The sequence below is a fragment of the Cheilinus undulatus genome, linkage group 10 (genome assembly GCF_018320785.1).
Source record: "Cheilinus undulatus linkage group 10, ASM1832078v1, whole genome shotgun sequence".
In the NCBI taxonomy this organism is placed as follows: domain Eukaryota; kingdom Metazoa; phylum Chordata; class Actinopteri; order Labriformes; family Labridae; genus Cheilinus; species Cheilinus undulatus.
The window spans coordinates 858,065-875,054 of record NC_054874.1 but is presented as its reverse complement, the minus strand read 5'-3'; the positions used below and the strand labels follow the sequence as shown (position 1 = coordinate 875,054).

The 16,990-nt window shown below is 43.4% G+C and overlaps 1 protein-coding gene across 2 annotated transcripts in view; it reads right to left on the bottom strand.

Annotated features, from left to right (window-relative positions):
• Nucleotides 1–7,736: 7,736 nt before the first annotated feature.
• The window catches only part of il1rapl2 (interleukin 1 receptor accessory protein-like 2), a 515,311-nt gene continuing 506,057 nt past the window's right edge, over nucleotides 7,737–16,990 (bottom strand). For both annotated transcript variants that reach the window (XM_041796951.1, XM_041796950.1), the window contains 6 exons: nucleotides 10,431–10,576; nucleotides 10,269–10,346; nucleotides 10,073–10,189; nucleotides 9,565–9,687; nucleotides 8,239–8,469; nucleotides 7,737–7,872 (listed from right to left, as the gene is read on the bottom strand). In XM_041796951.1, coding sequence (XP_041652885.1) covers nucleotides 7,774–7,872; nucleotides 8,239–8,469; nucleotides 9,565–9,687; nucleotides 10,073–10,189; nucleotides 10,269–10,346; nucleotides 10,431–10,576 — 794 coding nt within the window. In that variant the 3' untranslated portion in view covers nucleotides 7,737–7,773. The remainder of the gene's footprint in view (nucleotides 7,873–8,238; nucleotides 8,470–9,564; nucleotides 9,688–10,072; nucleotides 10,190–10,268; nucleotides 10,347–10,430; nucleotides 10,577–16,990) is intronic.

Here is a 16,990-nt window from a genome sequence, read left to right as displayed (position 1 = left end):
GTGGACCAGAGCGGTCTCAGTGCCGTGATGTGGACTAGAGCGGTCTCAGTGCTGGGATGTGGACCAGAGCGGTCTCAGTGCTGTGACATGGACCAGAGCGGTCTCAGTGCTGTGATGTGGACCAGAGCGGTCTCAGTGCTGGGATGTGGACCAGAGCGGTCTCAGTGCTGTGATGTGGACTAGAGCGGTCTCAGTGCCGTGATGTGGACTAGAGCGGTCTCAGTGCTGTGATGTGGACTAGAGCGGTCACAGTGCTGTGATGTGGACCAGAGCGGTCTCAGTGCTGGGATGTGGACCAGAGCGGTCTCAGTGCTGGGATGTGGTCTAATTTGTGGTAGTCATCTGTAGATAGAGGAGCCATCTTGAAGCTAATTAGCTTAGCAGAGCACTGCGTTTCCAAGTGCTGTGGTACAGGCTCGTGCTGTTGACAGGCCACGGTCTAGTAGCACTGAAGAGGACTTAAAACGCTGAAAAATGGCAAAAAAAACTCCATTGCTTTTTAAAAGTATGACTCCAGTGACTAAAGAATGTCAAAGACCTTCTGTCTGCAACTTTTAGTCCAGATATAATGAAAAATCAGGGTAATAATTGCTAAAACTGATGAAAAGGGGGAATGTCTCTCCCCAGGCAATCTCAATCCCATAAATCACTTGCTCAAATGCATCGATGAAATAAACCACTGGATGTCACAGAATGTTCTTCAGCTCAACACAGATAGAAATCCTGTTTGTTGGTCCACAAAAACAGAGACAAGAATTCATTTCACTTTCATCTTCATTTCCTTTTCAGCACAGTGAGCACGTCAGAAATCTTGGAGTTATAATTGATTCAGACTTAAACTTTCAACAACATATAACTGCCATCACCAAAACAGCCTTCTGCCATTTAAAAAACATTTCCAAACTTCGGTCATTCATGTCTCAGTCTGATTCAGAAAAACTGGTCCATGCATTCATATCCAACAGATCAGATTACTGTAACTCTCTATGCTGGACTTCCAAAAAAGACAATAAATCACCTTCAACTCATCCAAAACGCTGCAGCCCGCGTTCTAACAGGAACAAAGAAAATAGAGCACATCACACCAAGCCTGAAAAATCTTCACTGGCTTCCCGTCTAATACAGAATGGGTTTTAAAGTGCTACTTCTTGTTTATAAATCACTGAATGGTAATGGCACCCCATCACATTTCTGACATGCTCACTCACTATCACCCACCAGGTCGCTCAGGTCTTCAGGTATGGGCCTTCTAAATGTAAAATACTAATCAGGTGAAGCTGCATTTAGCCACTATGGTGCTGTTCTGTGGAATAAGTTGCCAGTTGACCTGAGGTCAGTAGACACTTTAAGTTGTTTTAAAAGTGGTCTGAAAACACTGCTTTTCTCTTATGCCTTCGACTGTTAGATAAAGTATAATATATTAACATTTTGCCTGTGTACTCTAAGGAGTATACATGACTTGCACAGTACATATGTGTGTGTGTGTGTGTGTGTGTGTGTGTGTGTGTTGGGGGGGCGCAATTTGCTTGAATTGCTGATTGCTTTTACTGTTTGTTTTTAATCTTCTGTAAAGCACATTGAGTTTATGCCTGTATGAAATGTGCTATACAAATAAATTTGAATGGAATTGAATTAAAACTGATGAAAAAGGGCAAAAAATCAGGATAAAGGTGTCTTCAACTGATTTTAAAAAGGGCTAAAAGCAGGATAAAAGTGTCAAAAAAGGGGAGAAAACTAAAAAAACTCAGGGTAAAAGTGGCTAAAACTGATGAAAAAGTGCAAAAAAACAGGATAAAAGTGGCAAAAAGGGGGGAAAACAAAAAAAGCAGGGTAAAAATGGCTTAAACTGAAGAAAAAGGGCAAAAAGCAGGGTAAAAGTGACAAAACTTGTCAAGAAGTGGCTAAAAAAGTGGTAAAAATGGGCTAAAATCAGCAGAAATTGATTAGAAGTGGCAGAAATGTAAAAAAGGGACAAAAATAGCCAAAAGGGGGCGATGTAAGAATACAGAGAAAATATAAAAGTTGACAGTTTGAGTGTTAAAACTACATAAATGTGGAAATCAAACTGATTAATGTTAATAATTTCTGAGGCCAACGTTGTCATTTGATATAATATTTCAAATTAAGACATAAGAGAGCCACAAATCATCACAAAGAGCTCCATGAGGCTGTAGAGCTACACGCCAAGTATCACTGTGATAGAAGGTCAACATTTGGCCCCGCCCCCCTACTCTGCCACCTCAGTATTGATCTCTAAAGATTATTAACCAGCAGCTGAATGATTTATCTCTGCTAGTGGTGTTATTTCTACCAGAGGAGCTGTAGAAGGATGCTGTTAAAGCTCTGCTGTATGAAGGAGAACGTTTGTTCCTGGTTCTCACCCTCACAGGTTCCTTCATTCTTCACTGCCGGTCTCAGGTCTCAGGTCTCAGGTCTCAGGTCTCAGGTCTTAGGTCTCAGGTCTCAGGTCTCTGAATGTCTAAACATCAGAAACTTCAGCAGAGGAACCTGAGTGACCACAGTCTGAGACCATCTCAGCTGCTCTCATGAACTTTGAACTCCAGTCTCTGCTTCCTGAAATGCTGCTGATCAGGAACAGAGGCACAGCGCCCTCTGGTGGACAGTTTGGCTGTGATGGTGCTCTTTCAGGTGTTGATTAGGATTATAGAGCTGGATTACCAGGCTGAGTTTGTCCTTCTCTATCTCTGCCTCAGCTCCTCTTAAACCACACGGTCACTATGATCATGAAGAAGATTGTTGGTGTTCTTCAGCGAGCAGGAACAGACCTCAGACCTGAGCCCTCAGACCTGAGCCCTCAGCCTGGTTGAGCAGAGAGAAAGAGGACCGGTTAGTGCAGGCCTTCTCAACCTTTTCAGCCCGTGACCCCCAAAATGAAGGTGCCAGAGACCGGGGACCCCCACTGGACCTGAAGGTGGCTGAACGCAGCCAGGAACATCCTAGAATAGTCATGTGGAGGCAAGGCCGTCCATGAGGGGGATAAAGGAGGAGCTTCCTGGGGCCCAGCGAAACTGGAGGTCAGCAAAATCCTGGTCTATTGTAAAGTTGAGCTGTGTTATCCATATTTTATATTTAAACTGAAAAAATAACCACTCTTGTCAACGAAACAAATCTCTTTTTAAATCATTTGTGTAGTATATAGCCTTCTTAAAAATGTAAATCTATTTTGTAACGAAAAAAAGAGTTAAAATCGGTTAAATATAGAAAAAAATTGGTTATTAATGGTAAAAAAATTGATGGAAAAGGTGGTGAAAATGGACCTTAAAAAAAGCAGAAATGTATTAAAGTGGCAAAAATGGGCATAAATAGCGGTAAAGGGGAATTAAAAAGTGGCTGAAAAGGCTTTAAATGGGCAAAAATGGGCGGAAATCTGGTGAAATGGAAAGAAAAATTGATATAAACTGGCAAAATAGTGCTGACTGAGGAAGAAAGAATAGGCAGATATTGGCAGAAATTGGTCAAACTGGCCAAAACTGGCATATCAGATGGTGAACTGTGGTAAAAATTGGTCATAAAAATTGGTAAAATAGTGGCAATAATGCATCAGCAGAGGCAACATTGGGATTATGTGGCAAGAATCGGTTCAGAAGTGGCAAAAACAGGCAGAAAAAGTGTGTAAAGAGTTTAAAACTGACAAAAAAAGGCATTTAATAGCAAAAATGTGTTAAAATTTGTGGAAAAAAATTAAGAAAACTGGTCATAATGTGGCAAAGTTGGTGTAAAATGGCAACAGTGGAATTTAGAAAGTATTTTAGTTTTTTCTTTTTCTTTTAAGGAATCTGGAGACCCCCTCTTAGTGTTTCCGACCCCCAAGGGGATCCCAACCCCAAGGTTGAGAACCACTGGGTTAGTGGAGTTAGGAGACCAGGAGACTTACCGTACCTCAGGACTGCCAGCATCCAGCAGACAGCGGCGATCGTCCTTCATATTTGCCGTCCTTCCCGGTCTGGGTTAGGGTCAGATCTAGAGTCTGAGTCCACGTGGATCAGTATTATAAACTGCAGGGGTCGCCCTTTGGTCCGGTTGAATTATCCTGTGTGCTTCCAGAGGATTATAATGATAAAAATGTCCTGATGCCTGCAGTATTTAAAAAAGGTTAAAAATGGAGAAGAACCAGCTGATTCAATGACGAGCCCACGTGTAGAAAAAACTCATATAACTTTTATTGTTCTCAGTTAAATTAATCCAACCAATATATCCAAAGAAAAGTCAGAATAAGGAGCAAAATCAAAGACAACCACTGTACTAGATATTGCCATTGAATATTACAACTCAGATAATTAATTATTGTTTCAAACAACCTCAAATACCCAGAATTCATTGGTTCTTATGAGACGGCGACAGTTCCTCTGTGCAAAATTAAACATGAGAGTTTCTCCAGCAGTAGCTGACTCCTACAGCTCAGACCTAACCATGAGGTCTGTAGGAGTCCACCTGTGCTGGATCTGAGCGGGTTGATAGTGGTCTCAGGTCCAGAGAGGTCTAACACATCAGCAGAGGTCTGCTGCCATCTCCATCCACCATTAATACAGGAACAGAATAAAAGTGATAGATACAGTCAGCATCAGGGAGAACGCCACAAAAACACCTCGCCGAGGGGGGAAGAAACCAGTCTGGATGGTGGTCATTCTACCAGTCTGAATGGTGGTCATTCTACCAGTCTGAATGGTGGTCATTCTACCAGTCTGATTGATGGTCATTCTACCAGTCTGATTGATGGTCATTCTACCAGTCTGAATGGTGGTCATTCTACCAGTCTGAATGGTCATTCTACCAGTCTGAATGGTCATTCTACCAGTCTGAATGGTGGTCATTCTACCAGTCTGATCGGTCATTCTACCAGTCTGAATGGTGGTCATTCTACCCATCTGAATGGTTATTCTACCAGTCTGAATGATGGTCATTCTACCCGTCTGAATGGTTATTCTACCAGTCTGAATGGTGGTCATTCTACCCGTCTGAATGGTGGTCATTCTGCCAGTCTGAATGGTGGTCATTCTACCAGTCTGAATGGTGGTCATTCTACCAGTCTGATTGAGGGTCATTCTACCAGTCTGAATGGTGGTCATTCTACCCGTCTGAATGGTGGTCATTCTACCAGTCTGATTGAGGGTCATTCTACCAGTCTGAATGGTGGTCATTCTACCAGTCTGATCGGTCATTCTACCAGTCTGAATGGTCATTCTACCAGTCTGAATGGTCATTCTACCAGTCTGAATGGTGGTCATTCTACCAGTCTGAATGGTCATTCTACCAGTCTGAATGGTGGTCATTCTACCAGTCTGAATGGTCATTCTACCAGTCTGATCGGTCATTCTACCAGTCTGAATGGTGGTCATTCTACCAGTCTGAATGGTCATTCTACCAGTCTGATCGGTCATTCTACCAGTCTGAATGGTGGTCATTCTACCAGTCTGATTGATGGTCATTCTACAAGTCTGAATGGTCATTCTACCAGTCTGAATGGTGGCCATTCTACCAGTCTGAATGGTCATTCTACCAGTCTGGATGGTGGTCATTCTACCAGTCTGATCGGTCATTCTACCAGTCTGAATGGTCATTCTACCAGTCTGAATGGTCATTCTACCAGTCTGAATGGTGGTCATTCTACCAGTCTGAATGGTCATTCTACCAGTCTGAATGGTCATTCTACCAGCCTGAATGGTCATTCTACCAGTCTGAATGGTCATTCTACCAGCCTGAATGGTCATTCTACCAGTCTGAATGGTCATTCTACCAGTCTGAATGGTGGTCATTCTACCAGTCTGAATGGTCATTCTACCAGTCTGAATGGTCATTCTACCAGCCTGAATGGTCATTCTACCAGTCTGAATGGTCATTCTACCAGTCTGAATGGTCATTCTACCAGTCTGAATGGTGGTCATAATGGTTAATTATTCTAGTTAACTGAGGTTCTGTCTTTCAGCTCGTTATGTGGGAAGATCTATAAACCATAAATAAAAAAACTTCTATGGCTACAGATTTTTCTTGTCTGACTTTTGTATTCATGATGAGAAATATTATGAACACAATTTAAAAATATGCAAACTTGATCACTTGAAATGGTTGATTTATAAACTCTTATCACTCTAACTTTAACATTTCAAAATACCAAAACAAATGCAGTTTAAAAACGGACTGATTTAGTGTTCCTATAGAAAATGGAAAAGAAAAGAAACAGGCTGTTATATGTGAGATGATAATTGTCATCAAGGTTACAACAGTTTTGGGTTTTTCATTAGTTTTGATTATTTCTTTTTTACCTTGTGTTTTACATTTCAGTTATGTTTTGATAATTTTCCTCTGCAAGGTTGCTATTTAAGTTTGGTTTTAATTTTGCGAGAATGCTTCATTTTGGTTGTGTTTTTATTAGTTTTAGTCTTTTTGGACCATTTCTTTTTCCCTGGCGCAAAGGATTTTGGGTCCTCTTCCTATCTCTCCTTGGGTAAAGGAGGGTCCAGTGTTTCCTAGGTTAAAAGAGAGAATAAAGGAAGTAATGAAGCTCCTTGAACAGCCGTTATCAGCTGTAATACTGGACATGGCTGCAAACTGACCCCGGGTGTTTATCAAAGGAAGCATGTCTATGTCTCTTTTTAGACTACGTTTGATTCATTGTATAGGTGATCCAGCCTGATAGAGGTCTCTGGGAGCGATGCACCAGCCTGAGGACGATCGGAGGCTAGGCTAACAGCCCCCCCCATCCTCTCCTGGTCTGATGCTGACTATATCTACGGAGGCTCTGGGTCACAAACACAGAGATGGAGTCAACAGAAAGTGTAGGAACAAATCACTGCCATGTTCAGGTCTATGCAGAGTCGATGAGAGCTGTACAGAGATTATTGTAACAAACAAACATTAAAAACAGCGAGAGGCTGAAACAGAGAGAATAAATATCAAAATGTTTTTAGAGGGACGCCCCCTTTCCTTTATCGGCGTTATTCATAACCTCAGAGAGAAATCAAAGTACCAACAGAAGACAGTTCTTCTCCTCCAGACTAGCAGAGGCTGAGAATGTGTCGTTAATCTTTTATCTATATTTATTAAATATTCTTTCAGTCTAAATGGTGGTCATGCAAATAGAAAGAGCCAAGTCCTTAATGCTCTAGCCTCAGGATAAAAACAGGCAGGTCACCTCTTGGCCAGCTGACCTGCAGATGAATTTACTAGTTACTAGAATTAGAGTCTGGTTGGTGGTCTCGTGGAGCTTCTCGGGTCTCCACTATCAGGTAAACCAGCTCTCTGTTCAGTCCTCTAAGTCAGAGACCAGACCCTGCAGCTCGCTAGGTAGTCAAGAGCGTAGTTCAGGAGGTCGACTAGTTGATTTAAGGTGGACTGGTATTCCAGAATCATTGCTTGAGTCAACAGGTAGATGGATTTACTCACAGACTTGGCGAGAGATTTCCCTCAGCACCCTGCGGGGCCGCTTTCATTCTAAGAACTACACGGCTGGGTCCACAGCCCAGTACCTGTGGAGCTTTGACTCTCCACATGTTCAAACCTTCCGGTTCTGGCCACAAGTCCACAGTCTGTACCCAGATCCTGGACTAGCAGGCAGTCTTCAGCCCGTATAATCCACCAGAGTGAATCTCCAGTCTTTCAGCAGTCACAACTTAAGATGAAGGGACCCAAAACTATTTTGCAGTGCACAATCAGTCCCTCCTTAAAGTGAGGCTGTACACCATCCAAAAGTCCGATAAAATCTGTCAGTGAAGCCCAGACTCGTGAGAACCAGTCTGACGGTCTAGAGCGCCCCGTCTACCAGATGTCAGAGCTTAGTTCTCTGCTGGTGAGCGGTCCGAAGGTGCTGTTCAGATGGAGCTCTGGCTTCTTCCCAAGCGTACTGCTCTGAGTCACCTAGAGAGGAGAAAGACAGCAGAGTTAGACGGGAGTCTCTCTCCCTCCACCAGTCTGCAAAAGTCTATCAGAGAAAGGGTCTGCAGGCTAAACTTTAACTAGTGTTTCATGCATTTAGTGCTCCTAGAACAGAAACATCCCAGTCTGTTAAAATAAAACATGGAGATACTGTCTTTTATCCAAACAGACCTCTTGTTCCCCAGTGAACTGCTCTGAACCCCTGGGGAGAAAAGAGGGCTTTGGTTTTTAATGGGTTTAAACTCCACAGACATGCACATCAACAGAAGAACGCAAATCAAAAAGGATTTTAGCTAAAATTAACTAATCACTAACAAAAACATCAGGCTGTCCCGCCTTTTCCCCAACCTGTCCGTTCAGAAGCGTCATCGGGATGTTGCAGTAGACGTGGCGCCCCCCAGGGCCCAGTGTGGAAAACTGCACGGTGGAGGGGATGGGGAGGGGCGGAGACAGAGAGGACGGCTGCGTGGGGAGCTGGAACTCATAACTCCGGCAGAAATGCCGCATTTGTGCTGAGTGACTGCCCCCTAGTGGCAGCGTCATCTGGTTGTAGTCGGGGATGTCTGTTGCCAAGGTAACCTATGACGAAAAAAATACATAATTATTTTAAGTGAATTTATCTTTTTGTGTTAAACTGCCTTCACACTTCAGTGAAACATTTTATCAGCAGGTAAATAAGAGTTTTAAAAACTCTGTCTTTCCTCCTGTCTGTCCTCCTGTCTGTCCTTCTCTCTGTCCCCCTGTCTTTCCTTCTCTCTGTCCTCCTGTCTGTCCTTCTCTCTGTCCTCCTGTCTGTCCTTCTCTCTGTCCCCCTGTCTTTCCTCCTGTCTGTCCTCCTTTCTGTCCTCCTGTCTTTCCTCCTCTCTGTCCTCCTGTCTGTCGTCCTGTCTGTCCTTCTCTCTGTCCCCCTGTCTTTCCTCCTGTCTGTCCTCCTCTTTGTCCTACTGTCTTTCCTTCTCTCTGTCCTCCTGTCTGTCCTCCTGTCTGTCATCCTCTCTGTCCTCCTCTCTGTCCTCCTGTCTTTCCTTCTCTCTGCCCTCCTGTCTGTCCTCCTCTCTGTCCTCCTGTCTTTCCTTCTCTCTGCCCTCCTGTCTGTCCTCCTGTCTGTCCTTCTCTCTGTCCTCCTGTCTGTCCTTCTCTCCGTCCTACTGTCTGTCCTCCTGTCTGTCCTTCTCTCTGTCCTCCTGTCTTTCTGTCCTTTCGAGCGTACATCGAGGACTTGGCTCGTAGCGTGGAGCAGAATTCAGAATTCAAAATATACAGCTAGTTCTAAATTTCACCTTATTTTACATACATTATTGGTCTTGGTACTCTGCAAACCTGACCTTTTAAATTTCCTCATATAAACTAAACCCTGAGTCTGTATGAGCTTGCAGACCTTGCCCACTAGAGGGCGAATGATTGGAAAATTCTCTGGACTTGGATCAATAATTTGATATTTTGGCCACGACCAAGGAAACCTCTAGGATTAACTCCTAAAGGGGGTCAATCTGATCCATCTGAACTTTGGTAGACAGCTACAAGAGACCTGAGAGATGAAAAAGTTCTCTAACTTGTGTACAGGACTGAGAGGGCGTGGCCATAGCGAGCCTTCAAATGTACATATTTATTGTATAAACAGGAAGTGGTTTTAATAATCATATCTGACTCAGACTTTATCTGTACAACGCTGACCTGATGGTGTCCATGGCGACTATCATTCTGGGGTGCCAAGGATGCAGAGGTGGTTGTCATAGCAATGGTGGAGACGGTGGTCTGCAGGTCCCCAAAAAGGCCCTGTTCACCAGAGTCCATTACCTGTTGTCATGGAAACATAATGAGCTCCTGATGTGCAGAAGAATCGCATGTTTCAGTAAAGTGGCTTTTTCACAAGTCTGTGATAATAAAGCTGTGAAATACTTTAATAAAGCCTGAGCAAAACTCTCTGAGACTGATCATAAAGACTGGCCTCATTAGTTCATACAAGTTTTCTATTTTTCCAAATCTAGTTGTTTTAGCTGATAAAGCCCGGACCCAGACCAACAGCGGTCTAACTGTTGAACCTAAGTATCCATGCATTCACAGCTGTTTCTGTCATACTTTTATTGTGTTTTTCTTCTATAAAATACAAGTACAAGCACGGTTCTTTATAACTCCATGCTCTCTAAAGTCCAGCAGTTTGAGCTTGTGTCAGATGGCCTACCTGGCGTCTGGACAGAGTCTCTCTGCGTTTTGCTGGCATCTCATAGACCACGTGTTTCCAAAACTTGGATGAGAGCTCGTTGCTCTTAGCTCCTCTCCACTTGATGATGGATAGAACCTGTGGAGGACCATCATAGTATCAGAGCCATGTCCTGAGACTGTCTCCTGCTGTCTTTACGACTTCTCTTCATCTTTACCTTGATTGTGTGTTTCAGTGCTTCCACTTCCTGATAGTTCATGATGTTCTTCAGGTCTGCACACTCTATCATGATCACCTGGAACCACAGAAACACACACAATTGGTCAGATTTATCCAGATCCAGGGGTTACCTGCTCAGGTAGGCCTCCACCATTCTCACCTTGATCTCTCCGGTCACAAGCATGGAGTGGAGGCGTGTCTCTATCTGGAAGATGCTCCAACCTCTTCTGGCCACAAACTCAGGAGTCAAAATGATGATCAGGCGTCGGCTCTGCTCCACACTACGAGCCAAGTCCTCGATGTACGCTGGAGAGGACAGAAAGACAGGAGGACAGAGAGGAGGACAGACAGGAGGAAAGAGAGGAGATAAGATGGGAGGACAGACAGGAGGACAGACAGGAGGAAAGAGAGGAGGAAAGACAGGAGGACAGAGAGGAGGACAGACAGGAGGTCAGAGAGAAGGACAGATGGGAGGACAGAGAGGAGGACAGACAGGAGGAAAGAGAGGAGGAAAGACAGGAGGACAGACAGGAGGACAGACAAGAAGACAGAGAGAGGGACAGACAGGAGGACAGACAGGAGGAAAGAGAGGAGGAAAGACAGGAGGACAGACAGGAGGACAGACAAGAAGACAGACAGGAGGACAGAGAGGAGGACAGACAGGACAACAGACAGAAGGACAGACAGGAGGACAAAGAGGAAGACAGACAGGAGGACAGAGAGGAGGACAGAGAGAGGGACAGACAGGAGGACAAAGAGGAGGACAGACAGAAGGACAGACAGGAGGACAAAGAGGAAGACAGACAGGAGGACAGAGAGGAGGACAGAGAGAAGGACAGACAGGACAACAGAGAGAAGGACAGACAGGAGGACAGAGAGAAGGACAGACAGGAGGACAGAGAGAAGGACAGACAGGAGGACAGAGAGAAGGACATGTTTAATAAAGAGGTCAAACCTGATTGATGTTTCATGGAAAATGTTAGAACAGTAAAGATTTCAATGTTAACCTTTTGATCTTTATGCAGACATACAGATCATTTATACATTATTTGGACTCTTCACCTATCAGTTTTGTTTTATTTCATCCTGATGCTATGGTCAATTAACTTAATATTAATTCTCAGTGATCTGCCCTCAGTACTCCATCATCACAAAGAGAAAACAGAATTTTAGACATTTTGCGGATGTATGAAAAATAAGAAACTGAAACATCACACTGACACCAGTATTTAGAGCCTTTCCTCTGTTCTTATTTGAAGCTCCTTTGGCAGTCCTCTAGACCAGTAGTTCTCAACTTTGGGGTCGGGACTCCCTTGAGGGTCATGAGACACTGAGAGGGGGGTCTCCAGATGCCCTAGAAAAAAACTAAGAATGTTTTTTAAATGACACTTTTGCCACTTCTCACCAATGTTGCCAAATTTTAACCCCTTTTCATAATTTTTCCCACCAATTTGAACACATTTTTACCATTTAACACCTGTTGTCAGTTTTAAACCCTTTCCACTGCTTTATTCCTGCCTGTTTTGCCATTTCTAAACCAATTCCTGACACTCAAGCCTAATGTTGCCTCTGATGACCCATTATTGGCACTATGACTACTTTTTACACCCAATTTAGCCACATTTCACTGTCTGATATGCTCATTTTTGCTGGTTTAACCAATTTCTCCCAATATTTTCCCATTTTTTCTTTCTCTGTTAACACTTTTTTGCCAGTTTATATCAACTTTTCATCCCATTTCACCAAATTTCCACCCATTTTTGCCAAATTAAAGCCATGTCAGCCACTTTTTAACTCCCTTTTACCACTATTTTTGCCCATTTTTGCCCTTGTTTTGGTTGTTTTTTTGCCATCCTTATCTAATTTTTGCCACTTCTGACCCATTTATCTTTATATTAAGATCCAATTTCACACCATTTCCTTTACACCATTTTTTGCCATGATTTTTAAGCTATTTTCATTCTTTTTTTTTCTAAAAATAATTTACATTTTTAAGAAAGATATTTACTACAGATCAATAAAAAAGATATTTTTTTCTCTGATAAGGGTGGTTATTTTTTTGGGGTTAAATATAAAATATGTCACAACTTAACCTTACAGTTGACCATGATTTTGCTGACCCCCAGTTTGGCTGGGCACCAGAAACCTTCCCATTTATCCCCCCTTATGGACGGGCTTGTCTGCATGACTATTCTTGAATGTGCATGGCTGTGTTCAACCACCTTCAGGTACAGTGGGGGTCCCCGGTCTCTGGCATCTTTTTTTTGTGGGGGTCACTGGCTGAAAAGGTTGAGAACCCCTGCTCTAGAACATCCATAGAGTTGTCCCTAATCCTAGTCTGGGCTGTTGTCTCAGGGTCAGAATCATGTTGGGAAGAGAACCTGCGGCCCAGTCTGAGGTCCTGAGTGCTGTGGAACAGGTTTTCATTGAGCATATCTCCACACTTGGCTCCATGCTGCCACCACCAAACTTCACTGTTGGGATGGCATTGGTCAGGTGACGAGCAGTGCATGGTCTCCTCCAGACATAAAGTTTAGAACTGAGACAGAAAAGTTCAATCTTGGTTTCATCAGACCAGAGAATCTGGTTTCTCTCAGAGGAGAGTCTTCATCTCTCCTCTCCTCCAGATCAGTGGAGGGCTGCAGCGATGGCTGTCCTTCTAGAACTTTGTCCCATCTCCTCCAGGATCTCTGGAGCTCAGTCAGAGGGACCATCAGGTTCTTGGTCTCCTCTCTTGCTAAGGTCCTTTTCCCCGATGGTGACCAGCTCTAGAAGAGTCCTGGTTGGTCCAAACTTCTCCATGTGAGAATTCTGGAGGCCCCTGTTCTCTTGGGAACCTTCAGAGCAGCAGAAATGTTTCTGTAGTCTTCTGCAGCTCTGCAGTCGAGACATCCAATCAGGAGGCATGTCCATCAGGACAAAGACCGGTGGAGTCTACTCCTCCTCCTCCTTCCTTGATCTCCTCTATGTCAGACCTCCCTCTAACACCTCAAAAACAATACAACACTATCCTCATGTTTCAATAAAATTTTAGAGGTCAAATGTAGTAATGTTACTATTGAAGGACCATGGACATTTGAGCCTTGCAGATGTTTATGACAGTGCTGCAGGAAAATCAGAAGATTTTCAGAAGAAGGATGCAGAGAACTGTTAGTATGTGTGTGAAAGTCTCCCCTGTCTCTTCCTGTCACCATCCTTCACCTCCGTTTGTTCAGTAATGACTAATATGAGTGACAGGAGTTTAAAGCAGAGTGGCAGAAGTGCTGGAGTCAGAGTTTTAGCCGTGCCACCAGCAGAGATGTGCTGATACACCTCCATCAGCAGCTTTCACCTTTAACTAAGAGAGGAGGAATGCTTCAGGAGGTTAAATGGACCGCTGATGAGACTTCACAGAGAGCAAATGGATGCTGGAGCTAAAATATCATATAAGACAGGATATCTTTATAAAGCTTCTCTCAGCTCTGCTGGGTTGCTGTTGCATCACTCCAGTGTAATCCTGCCTCTCAGAACGCTCCCATCTTCATCTGTCAGTGAGATTCACCCGGCTTATATGGGGAGGATGTGACGGTGCATGTGGAGCACCGAGTACAGGTGTGTAAACTCTTCACCTGTCCATGCAGTCTCAAACATGTGTGATCCTAAATGGAGAGCTCAGTGCATGATGCTTCCTTTGCAGTAAGACGGTTGGTGAAATGTCATCCCTGCTGGATGGAAGAGTTCATGAACAACAGCCACCCAGGACTATTGAAATCCTTGTCCTGGTTCTGCACCTTCACCTTCATTATGGAGCCATCACTGATAATATTCTTTCAGACCTGTAGTTAGAACATGTCTAACACTGCCTTCTGTAAATACTCCTTCCCTTCTCCACCTTCTCTCCATTTGCAAACAAAATTAATGACTCTGACTCTCCTGGAACATATTGCAATTTCATGCTCAATTTACCGGGCACAAATAGTCGAGAACATCCTGAACGGCCCTGTTTCTGAGTTTCTCTGCACCTTTAGCGTGGTCTACTCACTCCTCCATCCCCCCTTCCCTTCTTCCTCCTCCTCCCATCCATTTCTGAGGATTATGTAAATCAATTAAGGACCTGATAATGAAATAACACAAACCAGTGACCCCGTCTACACCCGCTCTGCGTTCCTCTCAGTCTCCATCATTGCAGAGGCTAATGGAGTGGATCATTGAATGATGCATTTTAGCCTGAATTGTTAGTTTCTCTGTCTCTGCTTTAGCCTCCCTCTGTCTGTGATTCACTCTTTTATTTATTTATCTATCTTGGTAACGTTTAGTGCAGCGGTTCTCAACCTTTTCAGCCCATGACCCCCAAAATGAAGGTGCCAGAGACCGGGGACCCCCACTGCACCTGAATGTGGTTGAACAGCCAGGAACATTTTAGAACAGTCATGTGGAGACAAGGCCGCACATGAGGGGGGATAAAGGGGAGCGCTTTCTGGGGCCCAGCCAAACTGGGGACCCAAGGAGGTCAGTGAAACCATGGTCCACTCAATAGTTAAGCTGCAATAACCATATTTTATATTAAACATAAAAAACAAAAACAATTCTTAAGAGAGCAACAAATATATTTTTTAGTCAATTGTGCTGTAGTAGATAGCCTTCTTAAAAATCGACATTGTTTTTCTTAAAAACAGAATTAAAATGGATTGAAAATAGCTAAAATAGGTGAAAATGGCAAAAAATAATGGTGGAAAAGGTGGTGAAATGGGATTTTCAAAGTAGGAGAAAAGGGTTAGGATGCCAAAAAATAGATAAAAGAGGCAGCAATAAATGGCAAAAACAGGCATGTGAAGTGGTAAAAGGGGATTTAAGTGGCAAAAAATGGGTGGAAACTTTGGTGAAATGGGATTTAAAAGTGATAAAAAGCAGTATAAACTGGCAAAATAGGTTAACTAAAGCAGAGAAATTGGCAGAAACACATTTAAAAAATATTATTTGTTTCTTTAGAGCATCTGGCGACCCCCTCAAAGTCTCTCGTGACCCCAAATGGGGTCCCAACCCCCACGTTGAGAACCACTGCTTTAGTGTACGAGCAGCTGTGGCTGAGTATGTGCAGCAGTCAAGCACAGCAGACATTTGTCCTGGAGATGTTTTTAGGGCAGAGAGGCAGCGTGTGGCATACTGTGAAGCCATGTTGTTGTGATGGATGTGGTCTGCGGTTTAACATGGTCTTGCTGAAATAGTTGCAGCCTTCTCTGACAGAGATGTTGTCTGGATGGGAGCAGATGTTGCTCTAAAACAGGGTTCATCAAGTACATTTGCACGAGGGCCAGATTTAGTCTCAGCAGAAACTCTGGGGGCCGGACTTTAAATACACAAAAATTAAATATTTTGGTCTGATTGAAATATTATTGTAGTATTTGTATTTTCTTTCAAAACATTTTTAGTCATTAGCAGTGAGATCTATCCCTGTTATCTATAACGCAGCAGGACACAAGGAGACAGGCCTGACTACAGGATTCGCTGGACCCCTGAAAATCCAAGAGAATGGGCCTCCCTAATTGTGATTTAGCACCAATATTAACCCATTTTTTGACACTTTTAATCCTTTTCTGATACTTTTTGCCCCCTTTTGGCACTTTATCACAGCTTTTGAAAGATTTTAACCACCATTAAACCACTTTTCCTGCACGATTTAACCCTTTGTGCCACTCTTTTATCAATTTTTGCCACGTTTCTTCTATTTTTACCACTTTTAACCCGTTTTCATTACTTTATAGAACTTTTTTTTCATTTGTAACCATTTTTTTATACCTTTTGCGCCTTTTTTCCTCTTTTACCAGTTTTTGCCACATTTTAACCTCTTTTCACCATTTTATCTGGTCTTTTTTGCTGCACCTCTGCCAACCTAAACCCTTTTTAAAATATGGACTAATTATGACAGTAAATCTCTGGAAAACAGATCAAATGTTCAGTCATTCTAAAACTATTTCAATGTTGAATTTTGTAGGTTGGATGTAAAAGCTGCAAACAATTAAAACCAAAAGATTCTCTTAAAATCTTCTTTTCCTCCTTTTCGGAATTTATTGATCTTTTAGGGGCTGGACAGGAAGCTTTGGGGGGCCTGATGTGGCCCCTGGGCCGCCAGTTGGTGATCAATGCTCTAAAAGCTCTCTCTACTTTCCAGCATTGATAGTTCCTCTCCAGATGTTAGAGCTGCCCACGCCATAGGCACTAATGCAACCCCATACCATCAGAGATGCTTTAGACCTGAGCCAGGAGAACCAGCTGGATGCTCCAGATCCTCTTCAGTCCACAGGACACGGACTCTGTGGTTTCCTCTGACCACAGAACAGTTTTCCATGTTTCCTCTGACCACAGAACAGTTTTCCATGTTTCCTCAGTCCATGTTAAATGAGCTTTGGTCCAGAGAAGACGGACCACGGTGTTTCTGGATCCTGGTCACATATGGCTTCTTCTCTCCATGATCAGCTTTAACTGTCATTGGTGGATGGCACGGCCAACTGTGTTGACAGACGATGATTTCTGGAATGTTCCTGAGCCCATGCAGGGATTTCACTACAGAATCAGACCTGTTTTTAATGAGGGCCCCTTCAGCCCTGTCCCTTGCTCTCAGAGATTTCTCCAGATTCTCTGAATCTGTTGATGATATTATGGACTGTAGATGGAAGGAGATTGGTGAACCTTTGCCCAGCTTTACTTCTGAGAGACTCTGCCTCTCTTAAATGCTCCTTTTGT